The sequence below is a fragment of the Gopherus evgoodei genome, chromosome 12 (assembly GCF_007399415.2).
Source record: "Gopherus evgoodei ecotype Sinaloan lineage chromosome 12, rGopEvg1_v1.p, whole genome shotgun sequence".
Taxonomy (NCBI): domain Eukaryota; kingdom Metazoa; phylum Chordata; order Testudines; family Testudinidae; genus Gopherus; species Gopherus evgoodei.
Window position 1 is genome coordinate 29359231 of NC_044333.1, and position 25462 is coordinate 29384692.

The window sequence follows — 25462 nt, forward strand, 5'->3', positions numbered from 1 at the left end:
TTAAAAAAGCACAGGAAAATCTCCCTCTCTTGCTCTGGCATGGGTGCAACAATACCTTTAGGGTATGTGCCTACACTGAATTGGAGGTTTCATTGCAATACAGGTTGGCATACCCAGGCTAGTGTTAATCTAACTAGCTCAGCTAAAAATAGCAGCCTGAGCTTCAATATGGGCTATACAAGCCTGCCTGAAATTCTACCTGAGCTGCAGTCCCACCTACGACTTCAGTGGAAACATACTCTTATTGCTGACCTAGTGCTCCTACTCAGTACTGGATTTACCGTGGCGCTGGGCCCAAGCTCGGAAGGAGGCTCATAACACATGCTTCCTCCCCTCTCGCAGAGTTGCACAAGTGGAGCCTTCAAGCAGCAGGATCCAGCATGGGAGCTCAGAATCCAAGGGACCCTGGGAGCTCCTTGGCCAGCTCCCTGCCTAGAGAGCCTACCCTGGAGCAGGGAAGGAAAGGGAGGGGGAGGGAGTGGGGAAGCTGAGATCCCATGTGCTTCAGCTTGCTGTGAATGGATAGCTTTCTGCTAGAAGAGGGGGCAGTGTGAATGGGGAAAAATATGCCCAAAGAGTTTCACCCTCAGAAGACTTCTCCAGACTGGATTAAGGATGCTGGTGTGACCTTGCCTGGCAGCCCCCAAGGAAGGAACTGGGCATAATGAATGGACAGTGCAGCTCTCTATCTGAAGTCTAGCAAGGGAGGTATGTGGACCTCACTAGGAGAAGTTAAAATGAAAAGTAAGGGAGGGGAGGCTCTACTACCAGGCAGCTTTAGGTACGGTACTAGGCACACAGGAGGATTTCCACTTCTGAGCCTTGGAAGGAGAAATTGACTTTTCCTTTCCAGATTTATCCAATATTCAGAAAGGGAATCTAGCACTCGCCTTCAAGATTTGAATACTCTCAAAATTCAGGAGTGCTCAAGCTCAATTTTGGCAGCTGTTATTTCATTTCTCCCCAATCAAATATACTAATCCTCTGTAATTTGCTGTAGAAAAAAGAGGAAAAAATTGAGCAACAAATGCTGGGGTCTTCCCAGTGCTAGATAGGACTGGAATTGCTATTTTCAACAGCCATTACCATTTTTTTTGTTTAGTTTTGTTTGTTTAAACGGAAGACAGTAATATTGCATTGGCAAATTCCCCATAGAAACAAAGAGTGGAACAAAAGAATAATAAAGGCACCTCAACTTTTCTTCATTTATGTAGGACAGGCTTATAATATGGATTCAGATATCCTGCAATCACACAAGCTGAAAATTCTTCCACTTGACTGCAGTTCTGTAACCATGCGGGAACCAGTCCTGCCTGTGTTCTGTGCACATCCAAAATTCTTACTGAATTCAGAAGTGCCTTGCTTTTGTAACCATACTACCTGATATTTTCAGCCTTTGTAAGCGAAGCAGGTTTACATTTAGTGATTGGGTGGGAAGCATCTCAAAATAAGTTGGGTGCAGTAGGAGGTGTTGCTTATTCACTAGGTAATGTGAGACCTTCCTGTTACAATAGTAAACCAGTGCAGCATAGAATGCACTTTGCTCCTCGAGTCTAGAATGGGGTCCTTTGCTTCTATACGCAGCCCATTAAAGACAGTGAAAAGACTCCTGCTCACTTCAAGAGGCTTTGGACAAAACTAATTATACACAGGGTAACTCCACTGTATTCACAGGGTCCTGGTCCCACAGAATAGAGGGGCATGTGAGTTTGTTGCAGAGCTGCTGCTCAGGTATGGGAACCTCCTGGCACCCCACCCTCCAAAATCATTCAGGCTGCACTTTCTGCACGATTATGTGCTAGCTGAGGGGTGTGTGGAATTTGGTGGCCTCTGCTGTAGGTGATGGGCATCTCAGGTACTTAAAGCCATGGCCTAGAGGAGGGAAGTGCCTAACTACAGAGTCTGCAGCTGCCCAAGGCCAGCACTGAGGCCGCCATTGCACGATTCAAGCATGCTCAGCCTTGGAATTGCCACCCCTCCCTTGACTAGTAGCTGCAGCTGGCCTCTAGAAATTGGCCCCATGTATAGCCAGAGAAGCTGCAGGTGGCTCTGTGACTAATGGGGGCAGGGCCGGCTCCAGGCCCCAGTGCGCCAAGCATGTGCTTGGGGCAGCATGCCGCAGGGGGCGCTCTGCTGGTTGCTGGGAGGGCGGCAAGCGGCTCCAGTGGACCTCCCGCAGGCGTCCCTGCAGAGAGTCCACTGGTCCTGTGGTCCCGTGGTCCCGTGGTCCACCGGAGCCGCGGGACCAGTGGACTCTTTGCAGGGACACCTGCGGGAGATCTACTGGAGCTGTGGGACCGACAAGTGGTAGAGTGCCCTCCGCAGCGTGCCGCCATGCTTGGGGCGGCGAAATGGCTAGAGCCGGCCCTGACTGGGAGCCATTAAGCTAGAGCAGATAAAGAAACTGGAGTGAACCTCAAGGAACAGAGGTCACCAGTAGGAAAGGAATGTCAAGGGGAGCAGGGAAAGAGGAAGAAGGTCAGGCTTGCAGCAGGAGAATGACCCCAGCTAGTTGGGGAGCATGTCCAAAGTAGAAAGGAAACAAATACGGGGAGAGCAGCAAAGAATCCTGTGGCACCTTATAGACTAACAGACGTTTTGGAGCATGAGCTTTCGTGAGTGAATACCCACCTTGTCAGATGCATGTAGTGGAAATTTCCAGGGGCAGGTAAGCAAGCAAGCTAGAGATAATGAGGTTAGTTCAATCAGGGAGGATGAGGCTCTGTTCTAGCAATTGAGGTGTGAAAACCAAGGGAGGAGAAACTGGTTCTGTGGTTGGCAAGCCATTCACAGTCTTTGTTTAATCCTGAGCTGATGGTGTCAAATTTGCAGATGAACTGAAGCTCAGCAGTTTCTCTTTGAAGTCTGGTCCTGAAGTTTTTTTTGCTGCAGGATGGCCACCTTAAGGTCTGCTATAGTGTGGCCAGGGAGGTTGAAGTGTTCTCCTACAGGTTTTTGTATATTGCCATTCCTAATATCTGATTTGTGTCCATTGATCCTTTTCCGTAGAGACTGTCCAGTTTGGCCGATGTACATAGCAGAGGGGTATTGCTGGCATATGATGGCATATATTACATTGGTGAACGTGCAGGTGAATGAACCGGTGATGGTGTGTCTGATTTGGTTAGGTCCTGTGATGATGTCGCTGGTGTAAATATGTGAGCAGAGTTCATTCACCTGCATGTCCACCAATGTAATATACGCCATCATATGCCAGCAATGCCCCTCTGCTATGTACATCGGCCAAACTGGACAGTCTCTACGGAAAAGGTAAATCTGGCCCTGCCTACCTTTGCTAGTTCTGATGGGGTCTGACATGTGACAGAGAATGTAAAGAGTCCAAAGCCCTAGGGATCTCAAGATCTTAGCGCCTGGCAATAGTGGGCAGGATGGCATGTGTTATCCACTGAAAATTCAGCACCACTGCTGGACTGTGTAGGGGAACGCTTAGTTTTTAATCCTGAGCAAATCTTTACAACCAAGTTATAAACGTCTGGAAAAGGGTTTAGTGTGGTAATGCTGATGACCCCTATTGCTGCTAGGTACAGTCACAGAGAGATGATTTGGATTCACTCCTGACATAACCTTATTCCCAGATTCTGGACCTTAGCGTCCAAAATTTGGGGGTTAGCATGAAAACCTCCAAGCTTAGTTACCAGCTTGGACCTGGTACTGCTGCCACCACCCAAAAAATTAGAGTGTTTTGGGGCACTCTGGTCCCCCTGAAAAACCTTCCCTGGGGACCACAAGACCCAAATCCCTTGAGTCTCACAACAAAGGGAATAATCCTGATTCCCTTCCCCCCTCCAGGTGCTCCTGGAGAGATACACAGACACAAGCTCTGTGAAACTACGCAGAGTGAGTCCCCCTCTCCGTTCCCAATCCTGGAACAAAAGCACTTTCCTCTTCACCCAGAGGAAATGCAAAATCAGGCTAGCAATCCAACACACAGCTCTCCCCTTGATTTCTTCCTCCCACCAATTCCCTGGTGAGTACAGACTTAATTTCCCTGAAGTAAAGAAAAACTCCAACAGGTCTTAAAAGAAAACTTTATATAAAAAGAAAGAAAAAATACAAATGGTCTCTCGTATTAAGATGATACAACACAGGGTCAATTGCTTAAAAGAATATTGAATAAACAGCCTTATTCAAAAAGAATACAAATTAAAGCACTCCAGCACTTACATTCATGCAAATACCAAAGAAAAGAAACCATAGAACTTACTATCTGATCTCTTTGTCCTTACACTTAGAAACAGAAGACTAGAAAATAAAAGTACTTCTCCAAAGCTCAGAGAAGCAGGCAAACAGACAAAAGACTCAGAGACACACTTCCCTCCACCCAAAGTTGAAAAAATCCAGTTTCCTGATTGGTTCTCTGGTCAGGTGTTTCAGGTGAAAGAGACATTAACCCTTAGCTATCTGTTTATGACACGCCCCCCAAATTGCAGACAGGGGAAGCTCACTGGCGGCAATTTCCTTCTAGAACTTGAAAATAAACAGATTAATACAACACATGCACCTTTACATATACTACTAAGTATATAACTAACAGACTTTTACACTTTAATAACACTTTTTAACTACTGGATTCTGGGAAACTCTCACGGGAGAGTGCATCAGCAACTTTGTTAGAAGCTCCTGTGATGTGTTGAATTTCAAAATCAAAATCTTGGAGAGCTAAACTCCAACGAAGAAGTTTCTTGTTGTTCCCCTTGGCAGTATGAAGCCACTTTAGTGCAGCATGGTCAGTTTGTAGTTGGAACCGCCGTCCCCAAACATATGGGCGTAGCTTCTCCAGGGCGTACACAATGGCATAGCATTCCTTTTCACTGACTGACCAGTGACTTTCCCTCTCAGACAGTTTTTTGCTGAGAAACACGACAGGATGGAAGTTGTGATCTGTTGCTTCCTGCATGAGTACTGCTCCTATACCACGCTCAGATGCATCCGTGGTTACTAGGAATGGCTTGTCAAAGTCCGGGGCCCTGAGTACAGGGTCAGACATGAGCGTTGCCTTAAGCTGGGTAAAGGCTTTTTGACACTCATTAGTCCACTTAACGGCATTTGGCTGGGTCTTTTTGGTTAGGTCGGTCAATGGGGCAGCGATTTGGCTGTAGTGTGGTACAAATCGCCTGTAGTATCCGGCCAAGCCTAAGAAGGATTGGACCTGTTTTTTTGACCTTGGGACAGGCCACTTTTGGATAGCATCCACCTTGGCCTGTAGGGGGTTTATGGTTCCTCGACCCACCTGGTGCCCCAGGTAAGTCACTCTGTTTTGGCCTATTTGACACTTTTTGGCCTTAACAGTTAGTCCTGCCTGCCTGATGCGCTCAAAGACCTTTTCCAGGTGTAGTAGGTGTTCTGGCCAGGAGTCTGAAAAAATGGCCACATCATCGAGGTAGGCAACTGCGAATTCTCCCAGTCCAGCTAGTAGACCATCTACCAGCCTCTGGAAGGTGGCGGGCGCATTTCGAAGGCCGAAAGGAAGGACATTGAATTCATACACCCCCGCATGGGTGACGAATGCTGACCTCTCCTTGGCGGGTTCATCTAGCGGTACTTGCCAGTACCCCTTGGTTAAGTCTATTGTAGAGATGAACTGGGCACGTCCCAACTTTTCCAATAGCTCATCAGTGCGTGGCATTGGATAGTTGTCCGGACGAGTTACCGCATTTAGCTTACGGTAGTCCACGCAAAAGCGTATTTCCCCATCTGGTTTGGGTACCAGAACCACTGGAGATGCCCATGCACTGGTAGATGAGCGGATTATACCCATCTGTAGCATGTTCTGGATCTCCCGTTCTATAGCAGCTTGGGCATGAGGAGACACCCGGTAGGGTGGGGTTCTGATTGGGTGAGCATTACCTGTATCAATGGAGTGGTATGCCCGTTCAGTCCGTCCTGGGGTGGCTGAGAACAATGGGGCGAAGCTAGTGCACAGCTCCTTGATTTGTTGCCGCTGCAGACGTTCCAGGGTGGTTGAGAGGTTCACCTCTTCCACGCCACCGTCTTTTTTCCCGTCGTAGTAGACACCGTCAGGCCACTCAGCATCATCTCCCTGGACTGTAAACTGACAAACCTGTAAGTCTCTGGAATAGAAAGGCTTGAGAGAATTAACATGGTACACTTTAGGCTTTAGTGAGGAATTGGGAAATGCTATGAGGTAGTTTACAGCTCCCAGGCGCTCTTGGACCGTGAATGGCCCTTCCCATGATGCTTCCATCTTATGGGCCTGTTGCGCCTTCAAGACCATAACCTGGTCTCCTACCTTGAAGGAACGTTCTCTGGCATGTCTGTCATACCAGGCCTTTTGCTCTTCTTGAGCATCCTTTAGGTTCTCTCTAGCAAGGGCTAAAGAGTGTCGGAGGGTGCTTTGTAGGTTGCTTACAAAGTCCAGAATGTTAGTTCCTGGAGAAGGCGTAAACCCCTCCCATTGCTGCTTCACCAACTGTAATGGCCCCTTAACCTCGTGACCATACACAAGTTCAAATGGTGAAAACCCTAAACTGGGATGTGGTACAGCCCTGTAGGCAAACAGCAACTGCTGCAACACTAGGTCCCAATTATTGGAGAATTCGTTGATGAATTTTCTTATCATGGCCCCCAAAGTTCCATTGAACCTTTCCACCAGGCCATTGGTTTGATGGTGGTACGGGGTGGCAACCAAGTGATTCACCCCATGAGTTTCCCACAGTTTTTCCATGGTCCCTGCCAGGAAATTAGACCCTGAATCTGTAAGGATGTCAGAGGGCCAACCTACCCTGGCAAAGATGTCTGTTAGGGCCAGGCACACAGTGTTAGCCCTGGTGTTGCCTAGAGCTACTGCTTCTGGCCATCGGGTAGCAAAGTCCACTAAAGTCAGTACGTACTGCTTTCCTCTGGGCGTCTTTTTTGGGAAAGGGCCCAGAATATCCACAGCTACTCGCTGAAATGGGACCTCAATTATGGGGAGTGGCTGGAGAGGGGCCTTGACCTGGTCTTGAGGCTTACCTACTCTTTGGCATACCTCACAAGACCGGACATACTTGGCAACATCCTTGCCCATCCCCTCCCAGTGGAAGGACTTCCCCAACCGGTCCTTGGTTCTGTTCACCCCAGCATGGCCACTGGGATGATCATGGGCTAAGCTTAAGAGCTTCTCCCGGTACTTAGTTGGGACCACCAACTGTTTGTGCGGCTGCCATTCTTCCCGGTGTCCACCAGAAAGAATTTCCTTGTATAAAAGTCCTTGGTCTATAACAAACCGGGATCGATTAGAAGAGCTGAGAGGCGGTGGGGTGCTCCGTGCCGCCGCCCACGCTTTCTGAAGGCTGTCATCTGCTTCCTGCTCAGCCTGGAACTGTTCCCTTGAGGCTGGGGTCACCAGTTCTTCCTCAGACTGTGGACTTGGGCTTGGTCCCTCTGGAAGCGATGTAGGTGATGGGGTTGGTTCCGTTGCTGGTGAACCGCTCTCCGCTGGTGCACCTGAGGGTATTTCAGGCTCTGGCTGAGCCTTTTGGGTATGGCTGTCGTGTGCTTCTGCCAGTTCTGGCTCGCTGGCGCCCTCTGGCGTTGAGTTTGAAGATGTGGTTGCACTTGCTGGTGCTGGTTGCTGTTCCAGTTCCGGGCCTGGGACTGGAGATGCTGTGGCTGTTTCAGTGGTAGGCATGGAATCCGGGTCCACTACCTCTGTCTGGGTCTGGTAACACAGACGGGGCTTCTGTGGATGGCTCAGGAACAGGAATGGGTCTGGAAGCTTGCCTGGTTTGGCTACGGGTAACCATTCCCACTCTCTTGGCCCGCCTCACCTGGTTGGCCAAGTCTTCCCCCAGTAGCATGGGGATAGGATAATTGTCATAGACTGCAAAAGTCCACATTCCTGACCAGCCTTTGTACTGGACAGGCAGTTGAGCTGTAGGCAAGTCTACAGCTTGTGACATGAAGGGGTAAATTGTAACTTTGGCCTTTGGGTTGATGAATTTGGGGTCAACGAAGGATTGGTGGATAGCTGACACTTGTGCCCCCGTGTCTCTCCACGCAGTAACCTTCTTTCCGCCCACTCTCAAATTTTCCCTTCGCTCCAAGGGTATTTGAGAGGCATCCGGGCCTGGGGATCTTTGGTGTGATGGTGGTGTAATGAATTGCACTCGCATGGTGTTCTTGGGACAGTTGGCCTTGATATGTCCCGGTTCATTACACTTAAAGCATCTTCCATCTGATGGTTCACTGGGCCGAGGTGAGTTACTGGAGACTGGTGAGGTTGAAGAGTAGGGTATCTGTGGCTTTACTTGGGTGGTATGGAGGGTCTTTGGCTGTCCTCGGTTGTAGGGTTTATGGTCTGTGTGCCCCCTGGGGTAATCGTTCCCCTTGACAGTAGCTTTTTTGCTTTCTGCCAGTTCCATCCATTTGGCTCCAATCTCCCCCGCCTCAGCGATAGTTTTGGGATTTCTATCTTGTATGTACCGTGTGATGTCTTCAGGAACACCATCCAAGAACTGCTCCATTTGTATGAGGAGGTTCACTTCTTCCAAGGTTTGAATGTTGTTTCCTGTTAACCAGGCCTCATAGTTTTTGCAATGTAGTAGGCGTGTTTGGGAAATGACACCTCTGGTTTCCATTTTTGGGTTCTGAAGCGCCGACGGGCATGATCTGGGGTTATCCCCATCCTGTATCTGGCCTTGGTTTGAAAAAGTTTATAGTCATTCATTTGCGGCTTGGGCATTTCAGCTGCCACCTCTGCTAAAGGTCCACTGAGGTGTGGCCTTAATTCTACCATGTACTGGTCTTCGGGGATGCTGTACCCAAGACAGGCTCTTTCAAAATTTTCCAAGAAGGCCTCGGTGTCATCACCTGCCTTGTAGGTGGGAAATTTCCTGTGCTGTGGAGCAATAATGGGCGATGGGTTGTTAGGATTGGCTGGAGTCTGTTGCTTAGCCTTTTCTAATTCCATGGCCTGTTGGTGGGCTTCCCTCTGGAGTTCTATCTGTCTTCTGTGGGCTGCCTCATCTTCTTCTAGTTTTCTTTTGTGTGCTGCCTCTTGGGCTGCCTGTTTGATGCTTTCTTCCTTTTCTTTTATCTCCATCTCTTTTTGTTTCATTTCCAGTTGTCGCCTGTGTTCAGCTTCTTTGATGTGTTCTTCGGCGTTTCTTTTTGCCTTAGAAGTCATGGTTCCTGTTTTCTTGTGTTGGGGTGCCCTCCGGTGTTTATCTTCTGAACTGCAGGTTCTCTGTTGCCTCCTGAAGTCTGCCTAGCAACAGTGCCTTTCCCTTTTCTCTCTCTAGCTAATGTTCAATTAAGGGAAACCAGAAAAACCACTTTATCTGCATGCATATAAGTGCTGGTATTTTGCCTCCTAATGGGAGGGCTATTGCATGACAAAAGACCCTAAACAGTCTTTTCGCTTAACATGCAAACCACAAACTGCTAGAGAGAGCAGAAAAAAAAAATTCTCTCTGGTTCCCTTTTAAAACCAAACTGTTTCTCTCTGCTAAAAAGCCCTTAGCAGAGAAAAGAAAAATATAATATTCCTACTGGCTTCTGGATTCTGTCTATATCCCGCCGCTGCCACTCATGACATAACCTTATTCCCAGATTCTGGACCTTAGCGTCCAAAATTTGGGGGTTAGCATGAAAACCTCCAAGCTTAGTTACCAGCTTGGACCTGGTACTGCTGCCACCACCCAAAAAATTAGAGTGTTTTGGGGCACTCTGGTCCCCCTGAAAAACCTTCCCTGGGGACCACAAGACCCAAATCCCTTGAGTCTCACAACAAAGGGAAATAATCCTGATTCCCTTCCCCCTCCAGGTGCTCCTGGAGAGATACACAGACACAAGCTCTGTGAAACTACGCAGAGTGAGTCCCCCTCTCCGTTCCCAATCCTGGAACAAAAGCACTTTCCTCTTCACCCAGAGGAAATGCAAAATCAGGCTAGCAATCCAACACACAGCTCTCCCCTTGATTTCTTCCTCCCACCAATTCCCTGGTGAGTACAGACTTAATTTCCCTGAAGTAAAGAAAAACTCCAACAGGTCTTAAAAGAAAACTTTATATAAAAAAGAAAGAAAAAATACAAATGGTCTCTCTGTATTAAGATGATACAACACAGGGTCAATTGCTTAAAAGAATATTGAATAAACAGCCTTATTCAAAAAGAATACAAATTAAAGCACTCCAGCACTTACATTCATGCAAATACCAAAGAAAAGAAACCATAGAACTTACTATCTGATCTCTTTGTCCTTACACTTAGAAACAGAAGACTAGAAAATAAAAAGTACTTCTCCAAAGCTCAGAGAAGCAGGCAAACAGACAAAAGACTCAGAGACACACTTCCCTCCACCCAAAGTTGAAAAAATCCAGTTTCCTGATTGGTTCTCTGGTCAGGTGTTTCAGGTGAAAGAGACATTAACCCTTAGCTATCTGTTTATGACAACTCCCTTGTTCAATCATTCTTTAAATACAGCTTCCCTAGCCTAGCAGAAAGGATTCCAAGGGCTGACTTTTAAATAAAGCTGGTTGGAAAAAACTCAGTGGAACTGTTTACTGTCAGAAGACACATTTCCATTGCTAGTGGGACCCTTTGCAAAATCATGTTGATTTTGCCAAAAATTCATTTTGGGGACAAAAGGGTAAAGCATAGTTCTTAAAAATGTCAACACATTATATTTTGATATTTTCAGAATGCATTTTGTTGTTCTTTTCTTAAATGACTTTGCTTTTTGCTTTTTGATTTTATTGTATTATGTATTATAAATTTAAAAAGTCAGCATTTAAATTGAACATTTTAATGAATCCTGGATGGATGGATGGATGGAAATTCTTTTGTGGAGAGAATTCAAATTGTGGAGGTTTGTTCCATATTGGAATAAAAACAAATTTTGAAAATTCAGAATCCTTCGTGAATGAATTTTCCTTCTCTTCACAGCTCTACTTTTTAAACTAATATTAAACTTATTAGTTGGGTTACGAAATATTGATAATGAAATTGTTTAGCAATGCTTACGAATGTAAAATATTCATTTTTAGCTAGGAAGTGATATGAAATAAATAGCTCATGATCCAAGCTTATTTGAAAAAAGATTATTTTCTGACACAGTAAAGTAGAAATCACTATCACTCATTTCTGTGTAAAATTAAGTAACTTCATTTTTGCATTATAATAAAGTTATCAAAACAATCATATTAATATTCTTGATGTTTTTTGTCAAAGTGTACCACAACTAGTATAAACTCTGGTAGATCATTAGTCAAAGCACTAGATGAGCAAATAGAAGAGATCTTGAAATGAAAATGGTGATGTGACCACAAAAATGTTTTCTAGACATAGAACATACGAAGCTTGAAGACAAAGCTATGACATGTAACTAACAAAGTCAATTACTCATACTTGCTGCATCCTTTAGAAATGAAGATATATGGGGCAATTTTGTCCCTTTCTGTCACCTAGTGGAAAAAATCCATAAATCCAAAAGGCATAAATCCAAAAAGACTCTTTATAGTTTACCATGAATATAAATACAATTATGAATCATCACACAGTGCATTCTATGCTAAACTATCTTTATTCTATATTACAGGTGGACTTTTTAGATGCAGGGACACAAGTTAAAAAGGAAGAATAATGTTTGGTGCATTCAGCAAACACATAGAATTATAGAACTGGATGGAACCTCGAGAGGTCATCTAATCTAGTCCCCTGAACTCAAGGCAGAATTAAGTATTATCTAGACCATCCCTCACAGGTGTTTGTCCAACCTGCTCTTAAAAATCTCCAATGATGGAGATTCCACAATCTCCCTAGGCAATTTATTCCAGTGCTTAACCACTCTCACAGTTAGGATTTTGTTTCCTAAAAATATATAGAGATATACCTATCTCATAGAACTGGAAAGGACCCAGAAAGGTCATAGAGTCCAGCCCCCTGCCTTCACTAGCAAGACCAAGTACTGATTTTGCCCCAGATCCCTAAGTGGCCCACTCAAGGACTGAACTCACAACCCTGGGTTTAGCAAAATGTCCAACTACACCCGCCTTTGTGGAAATTTTAGCCCATTGCTTCTTGTTCTACCCTCAGCGGTTAAAAAAAACAATGTTTCTCCCTCCTCCTTGTAACAACCTTTTATGTACTTGAAAACTACATTTTAAAGTCATGAATTCTTTTGTTAATACTTTTAATTTCTTAATTTTATTTGATCTTTTATTGTAAAACTACTGTTGACATTATTAAGAATAATTATAATGTTTTAGGGAATTACTTTGGTATACTATATAATTATCTTTCATTTAGGGCTGAATAAATTTCAGTAAAATTTAAAAAGGAAAGAGAAGCATCAGAGGTTTAAACAGGAGCTCAGAACTGCTTAACCTTTTCACCAGACCCTTTCTTTTCTGATCAGCATGATAGAAATTATATAACCCATAATTTTTGCTCTACCTGAATTTACTAAGCTAGGTTTCTTGTTTATTTGGTCATAACTACAGGCTAGAGGCTTACCCTTTATAGACCACAAAACAAGTGCTGGAGGTCCTTGAGGCGTTGTTTGGTCACACAGTCCTGGCTCTCCTTGTTTCTGTCTACTAAATTGCACTAAAAGATGCACTAAAATGCATTACTTACTTTCCAAAGACTGTATTGCTTTCTGTGTGAGCAATTGATGTATTTACCTCAGGAATTCATCTGAGGGGAAGTGGCCCACATGGATGCTAATGGGAGTGGAAAACAATCCACTCCCTGTGTGAAGAAGATGAGAGAAGAGACACTTGACAGATATGTAGTCACATTGTTAGAAAGATTCTCACATAGTATAGTTAGGAGTGTGGTATAAAAAGCCTATAGAATGGAATAGATATCTCAATAGTAAGATGTGCTCCATACTTTGAGAACTGGAATGCAAACAGGCAGGTGGGGGCACTGAAGAGAAGGGAATAAGTGGGCAAGGAAACTGTGTTTCCAGTTATCTGATAAGGAAAAAATCACAAGACAACGATAAAAACGAATGCTTAGCTGAAGGGAAAAAAAGCAAGAAGCATACTTTGTAGGAGGTGGTACCATACCTAATGGGGAGAGTGATTGGATCAGCTGCCTAAGACCATCATTTCTGGTTTCAGAAGCTTATGGAGCCCTGTTAGTCCTTAAAGTTCTACATTTTGCAAAAAAAAGCTGACTTTGCCAAAAGACTTTGAAGACTGACAACACTGATCAAAATTTATACTATAAAAATGGGCATGAAGGTGACAGATTGTTTGAGAGAAAGGGATAGCGTATAAGGTGTTATGGGACTCAGAAATGATAGGGACTAAAATAAGTACAAATGCAAGCTGGTCTTTTAGCTAAAGGACTGAATGTGCTTGACAGATTTGTTAATTGCCACAAAAGAAATGGAGGAAAGTACAAACTGACAATATTTCATTATTGCATTAGCAAATTGAGTGTGAGACTGAAGTGAAGTGGGTTCCTACACTGGACAATTGCCAAATGGGCATTTGCACCTTGAATTTTATAATTTCTGAAGGATTTTTTCCCCCAAGAACAGTAGTGCAGAGTACTTGGCTATTTTGATGTGAGTACACTTATTATTCTGGACAATATGTGATCCAGTACTTTGAAAATTGTGCATGGTTGATTCCAGGCCATAGCTTGGCAATGGAACAGGGTGGTGATATACCTATAATTGAACACCATGATAGTCAGTCTCCCTGGAGCACTTTTGTGAATGAAATTTCCATCTTAAATAATGAAGCTACTCATAGGAGCATATTGTGAGTTTTAACAAAGGTAGTTGTGGGCAAGGAGTTACAGTACCTTCAGGTTTAGAGAAAAAGGGGCAGATTTTCCCAAATGCTCAACATGCACAGTTGAGAACAATGGAACTGCCAGGTACTGAGAATATTTTAAAATCTGCCCACTTATTAAATAAATAAATGCAAGAAACCTATTTTATAATAATTTTAGATGTTGTAAAAAGTTTTACTGAAATGTTTTGTGTCAGTTTTCTTCTAGGTTATTTATTTTGTTATTCATGAAATGATTTTTAAATTAAAAATCTAAAGCGTCCCAGACACCTAGTCATCAATAAAATTTATTTACTATTACTGCTATTCATTATACAATTTTAAAGCTAATTATAATTGATAATAAGTTTTGTATGAGTCAATATTTTATTGCATTTTTAATATGCATGATACACAATCACCATATTAACATTGTAATTGCTCTAAACTGTGGGCTTGATTCCTGACTGTGCTACTCCAACTTTATACTACTGAAGCTCCATTGTTTAACATGGAGTTACTCCAACCTAAAACAGGAGCAACACAATGGTGACTCAAGCCCTGTGAATTTACCTGCTAGATTTGTTGTTTCTCAGATTGGCTCCTTAATCTCTTTATCCTATAGAGTAGACTTGTGCTAGTGCTTTTATTATGTGTTTGTTTCAAGTCATATAATGGTGCCAACATTACTGTCTGGAAATAACTCATGGTAATGTGTAGAAATGAGAACCCTTTACTTCCTAACAATGATTATGATATTGCATATAGCCTCTGAAAATATAAGAAATGCATCAAAGTGCTTATGTTGCTGTGTGATGGTCGCATTCTCATCCAAGTCTGTTCCAAATGAAGTTTACAACACACATTGTGTAAAGAAAAAAATTACCACTTCTGGGGTTTTGATTTATTGATAGCTCAGATAATAATGATATCAGAATGCAAATCACAGCCAAAGGTGTCTCCTAAATCCCAGCTGTTCCTTGGATTCCCTGAAATATCTCCCTGTCTCTTACTTCCATCTGACCCGTAGGAACATCCATTTCACATATTAGGAGAGTTAACAAGTGGCAGCTGCCACAAGGATTGAATGGAAATTACTAAGAAGCAGTAAACAGATTCTAACTCCAGTTAACTGAAAGGCTCAACAGAATACAATACCTACAACCTCAATGGCAGGAGGCTTTTTCTGCTCAAGTGGAAAGAAAGGGGTCATAGCTCCTTGATGTGTTCCCTTCCTCCTTTGGGTTAGGGGAACGGGAGATGGGGGCATCACCTGAGCTGAGGGCAGGTTGAAGAGGTTCAGGTTTGCCATTTCCACCCTGCATGCCCTGTCCTGCTTGGTGGAGATTTCTCTCCTGTCCAGACCAGCAGCTCCCAGTTTCTCACCCATGGAATTAGTGTAGGACTGGTGGTTTTTGGTCTCACGTGAGCATTGTTCTAGTTGCGGTTTTCAGGACTGGGTAGGAATTTCTCCCTCAGTACTGAGGCTGGATGGGAATGGGATTGGAGTTCATCTTCCCCACAGAAGCTCCAGGAACCGTTTGGGTAAGTAAGGAGGTACAGTTCATGCTGTCATAACTTAGCAGGTAATCAATGTCCAGTGCAGATAGTCATTCCAAAGGTGGCCTGGTTTCCTGGTAACCAGGAGTCAGAAGTGGACCTAGGGGAAGTCATCCCCTAAAGAACCTGTGAATGGGTTTGGGGTTTCTTATGTCTGGCACAGCAGAGTCAGCCCTTAGCCCTCATTCAAGGAGACAGGTGGGATTCCAGCAGTGGGGTGGAACCAGGTTTGGAGGGGTGGGGAACTGACAACAGCCCTCCCCAAATTGGTCGGAATGAGTTAGGAAGGAAAATGATCTACATTGTATGAGTTATTGCCAGATAATTCCCAGATTTGTATGTAATGTGGTATCAGGATGGAAGTGTGGCTGGGAGAATGTTTGTTCCATACATTATTTGAAGTATGTGCAGTAGGAGTTGCAACTAAAGCAGGATCCTTTTTTAAAGAGATCTCCAAAAGCTTGACACTGAGATAGCAGGTTGCAATACAGTTCTCCAAAGAGGTATACTGGTAATTTATTTTGAATTATCTATTTGTTTACCCATATTGATGTGTCACATATATCTTGGTTATGAGTCGCAATGAATATGAAACTCACTGTGATCAAAATGAAATATACAGAAGAATAGTTTCTAGGGACTTTGCTGTTTGCAATCAAGCGTTCTGCAGAGAAACAAACACCCCTAATTACTGCTCAGCAGATTTGAAGGGCACTAACAAAATGGATTTCTTAATTCACGGAGGATCAGAAGTAATTACACAGTAACTATTTACTAGGTTGCTGAATAACTGCAAAGTAATGGAATATACAGCTTAATTATAGGAAAAGTAGCAAAGAGGTTGCATATAAATACTGAGCTACACTCTGCCCTCAGATGTTCATACTCTCATCTCTTCAAGAGGAATGTGTGTGTATATCTGTACAGAATACGCTGGTTTAATTTTAAAATATTGTGGATCTGATCGTGAGCTGGTATAAATCAGTGACAATCCATTGAAATTAATGCAGCTGATTTACATCAGCTGAGAATACTGTTTTATTTTCAAAGAAATTAAATTGGACAATACAATATCAAGAGTAAAGACTAAATCAAACTTCCATTGAAGATAGTAGAAAGACTCCCATTGACTTAAATGAGAGCTGAATCAGGCCTTAAAGGAAAAATAAAAAGTATGTGAAAGATATAATCCATTAATGTTACACCAGGAAAGAGGGCTATACAGGATGGGCAGAGTATCACCAATAAAATTAATCTGCTTGGTCATGTAGCTTTAGGGTATTTACATTTCTGTGAATTTTGCAGAGCTAAGAATACAGCTTATACAAAAATGCATTCAGCAACTTCCAAAGACTTCTGTGTTGTCTAAAGTTAAAACTGCACATCTGCACTAGATTGCTGAAGTACTACATGTGTTCACTGTGTGGATGCGAGACATAGACACTTAAAACAGACACTGAGAAATAACTTATAGAATTTGAGTTTTGGTGTTATGGAATAATTTTTAAAAATAGCTGGGTAACTAAAACTATGAAAAAATGAAGTGATGAGAAGAATGAAATTAAAAAGAACATGATTGCTTGAGACCCTAGGTCAGAGAATAACATCTTTTTGTGAACATACAGGTTGATCGCAGAGTGACTTCAATCCAGCACTTATACTGTCAGGCAAGATCACAATTAAAGAAAGAAAACCAACTCTGTCAGAAATATCTCCAGATGGACTGGTATCCAAAGGAGAGTGGATGTTTTACAACTCTGTCAGGACTGTGAAAGATGGAAGGTGGTGGCTGATTACTTCCATATCAGATATGTCACTTGAAGAAATCCATATTTCATAATAGTACTGGGCCAAATTCAGCAATTGTTATGCTTTACAAAACTCAAGCAAAAATTGAAGTTGCTGAGATTTTTGTCTGAACACAAGTCTGAAGGTTATGGCCCTAATTAATTAAAATCTTCTGGAGCAGCTTGCATTTTCCACCTCTAAAATTTCTCAAATTCTTCTTATATCAGCAGTGAAAAGAACGGGTGTGAGGAAGATAAAGTGAAGGAAAAGTATTAGATACCATTTCATCACCATTCACAAGTCTTGTGTACTGCTTAGCTGACATCAGCCTGTCTTAGGTATGTCTACGATAGCGTTGGAAAGTGTACCTGTGCTGAATATGAATCTGTCCAAACCATAGATACTGTACTTGGGGTGGCTAGCCCATCCTGTTGCTTGCACTGCCACAGTTGCACTTTATTTTTTTTTGCTCACTCACAGTACTAGCACAGGTATGCCTCATTAAAGTGGAATTAACACTTTCCAGTTCCTATGTAGACACACCTTTAACCACCTTACTAGCAGAGCTGGCAGCTGGATCCTGTGAAGAAAAATATTAGATACAAAGTAAGTAACCCTTAAAACATAACCTATCCACCGTGTTGGAACTGCTTTCACTAAAAGCCAAGGCTACTCCCCAGCCCAACTCCACATCACTTATCAGTTAGGCAATAATGCTGTACCTGACGTACCACTATGAGGGTTGACATGGGTTTGGCAAGAATCTGGGATATGATGTGCTACTGAGGAACAGAAGGGAGAATATTTTATCTAGTGAGCATCACTGGGAAATATTTGAAAAAGTCCACAGTTAAAAAATATTAGCACCATGTCAATGTGTTGTTATAAATATAAAATTTAAAATAAGTTTGCTTTTGAGTTTTTTATCTCCTTCACCTGGAAAATGACTAAAGGACCCATTGGGAGCAGACAATGCTTTCAATCACCTTTATTTTTCCCCACAACAAATGATTTAAGGGACAGACTCAACAAATGTACTCAGCATTCTTCTTTTCCACATACTCTCTCTAATCTGTATTACGATAATACATCTCTTTACGTGTGTTGAACATAAATACCATTGGACATTAATTTGGAACCAATTTTCTTTTTCCTGAACAACATGTTCTAGCAGACTTTTCCCTATATGCTGGTAGATTTACACTGATTTATGGTAATTCCTCGATGCCAGTATCTCCCCATACTTTTCAAATAGGGAATCTTTTCTTGTTGTATTAATCCTTCAAAAATTACCACTCCTTAATATGACTTTTTTCCAATTCAGAATCCATTGTGGTCCATTATTTTTAAAAGAAAAGTTGTAGACTGATAGGTCTTACTTTAATTAGTTCAAAGTTAGTGTCAGGTGGATCATTATGCAGTATTCAAGACAAATGGACACATACTCTATGATGTAGTATTTCCACAGCTGGAACATACCAGCTAAATAAAAATTCAGCTTCCTAATTGCATCCATTTTTATCGAGATTGGCTCTGTCAGTTTTATATGACAAAGCGTTGTTGTCGGGTGCAGTGTTTTGCAGATAAAGGAATACACAGAGTGGGGAGTGTAAAGTCAAACAGAATAAATTTATCAGATGTGTAGATTATTTTATGAGACCCATGAGATACAATCATAATACGGTGTAGGAAAATGATCTGTGAAATACAACTTGGTGAGCTTGAAAAAATAGATATGTGAAGCAAACTATGTTTTTGGTGTTTGTTTTGTTTTGAGGGGTTTTTTTTTTATTCATTAATCAGTAATTTAGATTTTGTATATTTTTGATTTCTCCATTAGAACTGGAACTTCTCTTGGTTCTCCTATTTCTAATTTAAAATCTTATTATACTTGAAATTTCACTGAGCCGGAGAAGTATGAAATAGCCATTTCCAAGTTACAGGATGACAAAAAGCTTGTAATTTTCCAGGACTCTACTTTGTTTTTAGACATTGCTTGATTTTAGTTAAAAACAAGGCAGCTTACTGCTATTTAAGAAGAACACCAATGTAATTTCTCACAATCTATTTAAACAAAGAAAAATAGACTTGGATAAAGGAAATATTAAAGTATACATCTCTAGGCACTAAATTAGGACTTTCAATGAAGGCCACTGTTCTAGTAGTGGGGGAATCCTTGGCTACCCCTTTATGGCAGCTTTAGAGCGGCTTTGCACTACTCCATAAGTTGCATAGTGAAGGCCAAGAACTTTGCTTATAGTCCTTCAGAGGGAATAATTACATATGATACCACCCACTATGCTCAGAGCCAAGTGTTGAACTTTTAGCAAATTGCTTTTCATTGTTCATTTTGTCTTGTTGATTGTATGCTCTTCGGGACAGGGACTATTCTCTACTCTGTATTTTGGTTAGGGCCCTTATGTGCTCCAGAGATATAAATACTAATAAACAACAACAACAACAATAATTGAACTGTAATACTTTAAATTCAAATGTTATATCTAATTTTTTCAAAGTGTCAGCAAATTTGTTTGGCTATAACAACGAACTAACAATCCTCAAACAAATCTAAAAGATTATATTTGGAAGTTTGGAAAAGTTTGATTAGGTCATTTGGTATATTCTGATTTTCTCATCTCTTTGTTCTTTGTGTTAAATGCTGAAGCCCTTTTTAGTCCTTCTTTGAGCAAGTTTGCCATTAAAATCAATGGATAGTTTGCCTGAGTTTGACCTTTATTTCCAGGTTCACTTCCAGAAAGTGCTGAAATAAAGTAACATTTCATTAAATTTCTAGTGGAACTTTTTTCAGACACATGTGGTTCATGTAAACCTTTAAACTTGCAGATCTGAACCCACATGAGCCTTCTCATATTTTCAGGTTTACTTATCACTAATTGATTCATCTAGCTCCTTTACACTGTTGCATCCTTTCCTGATGTCTACCTTGTTAGACAGTGGGAAGTCAAGCTGCTTTCACCAGTGCCAATTCTGAAGTGTTCAGGGCCTCCAGATCACAGGCAGCAATGGTGACTTCAGTAATTACATAGAGGCAACATGGACATGTGTATGCACTTAATTTGCAAGTGCAGTGCAATTATTGTGATTACATGTCTGTGGCAATTGTGCCTGCAGATGACCAAGTGGGTGTGCCCTTACCTGGACTGAAAATGAGGTCTTTAAGGTGTAGCTCTTAAAATAGACTTGCTAAAAATGGCATTGTGGGAGTCCTTGTTCACATAATTGATATCCATATCAATTATATTTAATTTACAAAGTCATTATTTTATTTCTTTTATTTTAAGTAACAGTCCTGCAAACTCTCTTAGGTTGTGAGAATCAAGCCAGGCGTTTTCTTGTTGTGCATAATCATCATCATCAGTAATAAAACCTTTAGAAGCCAAATTAGGCCTATTGTGAAAACTGTTCTATCCCATTACCTTAGTGATGTTCTATGACACCTGTGCAACCTCATTGCCTTTAATAGTTTTGCACCAGAGTAACTGATTGGAACAATCCATTAGCTGTATCAGAGGAATAGCCTCCATCATACTCTGTACAGCTTTTCTAATATGTAACAGGGAATGAGGATTCTAAGAATATGGGGCTATAGCTAACAGATAGGTTTGAACTTGAGAGTCTAATTAATTGCATACAAGTGCTTTGCCATAGAGAAAGAGGTGTATGCTGGAGGTGCCAAAACAGGAATATGAAAGTATTAAGTATTTTATATTCGTAATGTATTCATCGTAATGTAGATCTATGTGTCTACTTAGTATTTCTTAGTTTGTTTTCACTATTTTAATAGTTATTTGTTCTGGAAAGCACTGTACATAAGTGAAAAGACAATGCAGTGTTTGAGGTGATAACAAAGAGGTATGGCTCAGAGTGATAATGACAAAAATTGGTGATCAATGTAAGCAATATGTAAACCTCTCTCTCTTTCTCGTAAATGACAGTTTATTTAATTGTAGTCTGAAAAATCCAAATCACAAGTAGCAGCTATCCCTTATTTGGAGATTTCCAAACCAGTTGGGTCTCTGTCATGTTTAGTAAATTAATTTTTTTAATGAATTCTCATCAAGTTTCTGATTATACTATATTTTAATATAATATTTGTCTTTCACTTGAAAGACAAACATTTTGGGGACAGTCAGAAGGGACATGAATAATTTCTTTAGAAGCTTTTTTAATTAATTACATTTCTCTGAAATATCTTTAAAATTTGAACTGTCATTGTTTCTTTAATTTAGATAAAAGCAAATCTTTAGTGTTTAAATGTGACATTAGTGCTAAGAATTCTGAAAAGCCAACACATTCATTGTTTATGTGTTATCAAGTTAAGATAAAGAAAATGTACTTAAAATGTTTTGGCTTTGTGAATTGCATATTAACCTTTTTGAATGTGTACATATTATCAATGCAATGTTGTTATTAATGTGATAAGTTATGAAACTTTATGATTCATTGCATTTATCATGCACCTTTTGATGGAACAAGTTTATCCTGTCCAGAGACAATCTCCCCTAGAACTTTTCCTAGGCCATCTAACTCCGAGCAGCTTCAAGCATTAAGTGTTTACCATATATGATATCTGGGAAATTCACATGCCTTATATAGCTGGAAATGGAATGTTCCAAGCTTTCCAATGGATACCAAGCATTTGCTTCTAACCCTGCAAGGTGTGCTGAGATCATACTTTAGAATCTTTAAGTAAACACTTTTATGTTATTTCAGATAATTTTTAGAAATGTTGTGAATATAATTAGGGTAATTTCTCTTCCCTTTGAGCAATGTATATTGAGAATCGTAGTAACTAAGGCAGATGGGTTACAGGTGAAGGGACATAAAAGATAATCCCAGTATTTATTTTTTAAACTCCATAAAACTTGTGTACAGTAACTCCCCCCCTTCATAAAATATGTGGCATTTCTAGAATGGGTTGTACTGTGGTGTAGTATAAAGGTTTTATTGACATTTGTTTGGAAGCGACTGCCTGGAGTTTGTTTAGAGACACTTATTCAGAGGACAAGAATCTGCTCCCTGGGCTTCAAAGACTGAACTCTAGCCCAAGCTGTAACATCTGCACGTCTAGTTTTAGCACAGTAGCCCAACTCCCATGAGCCCAAATCTGTAGACCCAAGCTCTGTGGCTCACTGCCAGGGACTGAGGCTCGCTTTGGAGATGTACTCTCTGTGGCTCAGTTTACCTGTCCTATAATGGGTATAATAATACTTGTACTTCACAGAGATGTTCTGATAATTAAATAGCATTTTTGACATCCTTAGACATTCTTGAATGACTGGTGCTGAAAAGAGGAAAATATTGCTATTGTGGTATCTGATATAGTTACTAACTAAGGTTCTGTCATTATCACGAAAACCTGCCTGTTCTTTAACCTGCAATTTCCTGAAAGGAACTGATTCTGCAGTACTTACTCAGGCAAAACTTCTATTCTGGATAATTAGTTTTGCCTGAGACAGGCTCTTAACTGAACTCATGTAGTAGGTAGGTCTTTAGAGTGTTGATATTTAATTGGGAAAAATGATGTAAAATAAGGTAATAGAATAATAGGATGAATGCAAAGTACTCCACTTAAGAAGGAACAATCAGTTGTACTCTTACAAAATGGGAAATGACTGCCTAGGAAGCAGTATTGTGGCAGGGAATCTAAGTGTCATAGTGGATCACAAGTTGAATATGAGTCAACAGCGTAACACTTTTGCAAAAAATGCCAACAACATTCTGGGATGTATTAGCAAGAGTGTTATAAGCAGGACATGAGAAGTAATTCTTCTGCACCACTCTGTACTGATATTGCCTCAACTGGAGTATTGTATCTAGTCCTAGGTGACACATTTTAGGAAAGAAGTAGAGAAATTTAGAAAGCTATGAGGAAAGCAACAAAAAATTATTAAAGGTCAAGAAAATATGACCTCAGAGGAAAAACTGAAAAAATGGAGTTTCTTTAGTTTGGATGACAGAAGACTGAGGGGGGGCAGGATAATGGTTTTCAAGTACATAAAAGGTTTTTACAAGGAGGAGGGAGAATAATTATTGTCTGGCTATGCTGAAAGAAGGACAGGAGATATTTGACATGGGCAGGGCTGGCTCCAGGGTTTTGCCGCCCCAAGAGGAGGGGAGAGGAAGCCGCGATTGGCGGCAGCTCCACCACACTGCTTTCTTCTTTAGCGGCAAACCCTCCATAAGAGGGTTAAGATGAGCTGTAAGAATGGGAGGGTGGCTCCCTGTCACACCAATCATAGCTGTCCTCAACCACTCCCCATTCATTCCTTTAAGTAACACCTCTTTTTAAGTCCTTTTCCAAGCCATTTATCCAGTCATCTTTCCTATGGAGTACCTGCACTGGAATCTGTCCTACACTTAAATAATGAGTTGCAACATATAGCGTACTGCCCATCATGCCATGCATGAACAGAGCCCTTGCTGAACCAGCTGTGGGGAAGGAGAAAAAAAACCCAACTGCACCCAAACCAAACTGGTGGTAAAGGAAAAATTCCTTCCCAGCCCCCCTAAGAAAGGGGCGTTAGTATAATGCCCCATCAGGTAAAAACCTCATATTTTACCACCTAAAAGGGAGGGAGAGTGGGTCCTGCTTCAGTCTGGTCCATGTAAACAGAGAGGCTTCAAGTGCAGAGCTACCCCTTTTAAACCCTACATTCCCAGAAGATGAGTCAGCAACCATGCTAACTCCTTTTGTGGCAGTTTTCCTCTCCCCCTCCGCCACCAGCCATAAAGTACTGTTCCCTACATTCGACTAACCAGCCACAGCACCCTCCCTCTCAGCCCCCCGCTTAAAGTCAGCCTCCCACAGCACCCTCTCTCTCAGCCCCACGCTTAAAGGTGTAGGGCAGTCATTCTTGTTAATCTCTGTTAAGCAATGGGCTTAAACGAGGATCAGCAACCATTGGCATGAGGCCCGCGGCCCACCAGGGTTAGCACCCTGGCGGGCCAGGCCGGTTTGTTTACCTGCCGCGTCCACAGGTTTGGCCCACCGCGGCTCCCACTGGGTAGTTAAGCACTAGATTAAATTGCCTAGGGAGGTTGTGGAATCGCCATGACTGGAGGTTTTTAAGAGCAGGTTAAACAAACACTTGTCAGGGATGGTGTAGATAATACTTAGTCCCGTCTTGAGTGCAGGGGACTGGACTAGAATACCTATCAAGGTCCCTTCCAGGCCTACACTTCCATGATTCTATGTTTCATAGCTGGCTTATGAAGCTAGCATTAGGCTACTGAAATACTAATATATTTTATAACGTATTTTTCTAACCATTATAATAACTATTTTGACAATCACTCTTTTAAATAAATCATATATTTGCTACTTAGAGAAAGTAGTCATAAGATCAGATATTCTAAGTTAAAAATTGTCTCAAAAATACACACACACACGTACATACTCTAATTCAATGAGGACAATAAAATCTGTCTGTAAATTTTGGTCAAAGTAAAACTCCAATTGTTGTTTTAGCTCAGCTTTCCGAAGAGCTTAACAAGGTTATTTTGCAATGTACACTGATGAACTTTATGCAAAATAGTTTAATATTAAAAATGATGGGGCTTTATTTCAGAAAAGTAAGGAGTTCATAGGCCACTTTTCTGGTCAACAATAAATGAATCAAAGTGCTTTGATAATCTCAAGTAATATCCAGTATCATCAACGTCAAGCCTGCAACCCATCTCTCTCCCAATTCGGTCTCAACATTAATCGTATTTGCAGTGAAGCAATAATAGATGTGCACTCAGAACAACTAATAGAGTAAAATGCCCTGTGCTCTGCCAAAGATAAACAAAGAAATAAATCTATGTTGTTTACAGCCTTCTCTTTCCATGGTGTAATGGACTTTATCAATAAAACAATACAAACTTCATCAGAGAAAAATCTAGCAATTTAGGCTGAGAAGGTCTAACAACAAGTGCTGTTTGCAGTAGGGATTTATTTGCTTTTTCCTCTCTTCAATAAATGTTGACTATTTATCTTTATCTTTTTCTCCAATTATATAATCCATTGCGAAGAAAGCATCCCAATTAAGCAAAGATTGAAAATGGGCACAGTACACTTTCTATATGGAAGCGTTTATATCTTGGGCCCTTTATTGCATCAATCCCAAATTAAATATTCTTACCTTTTATGTTATGTTTTCTTCTCTTAGGGAACCACAGTCAAGTATCCCGTGTGCCTGTGGCTATCAAAGTTCTTGATGTAAATGACAACGCTCCTGAGTTTGCATCAGAGCATGACGCCTTTTTATGTGAGAATGGGAAGCCTGGACAAGTAAATATCTCCATGTTGTTGATGCTGTGTAATTTTTGTAAATTCTCCCAGTAATCTGTCAGCAA

At 41.5% G+C, this 25462-nt stretch overlaps 1 protein-coding gene across 1 annotated transcript in view; it reads left to right on the top strand.

Moving 5' to 3' along the window:
- CDH8 (cadherin 8) overlaps positions 1–25462 on the top strand; it is a 211417-nt gene that overhangs the window by 142856 nt on the left and 43099 nt on the right. Inside the window, 1 exon segment of the mRNA XM_030581829.1 lies at positions 25276–25397. Coding sequence (XP_030437689.1) covers positions 25276–25397 — 122 coding nt within the window.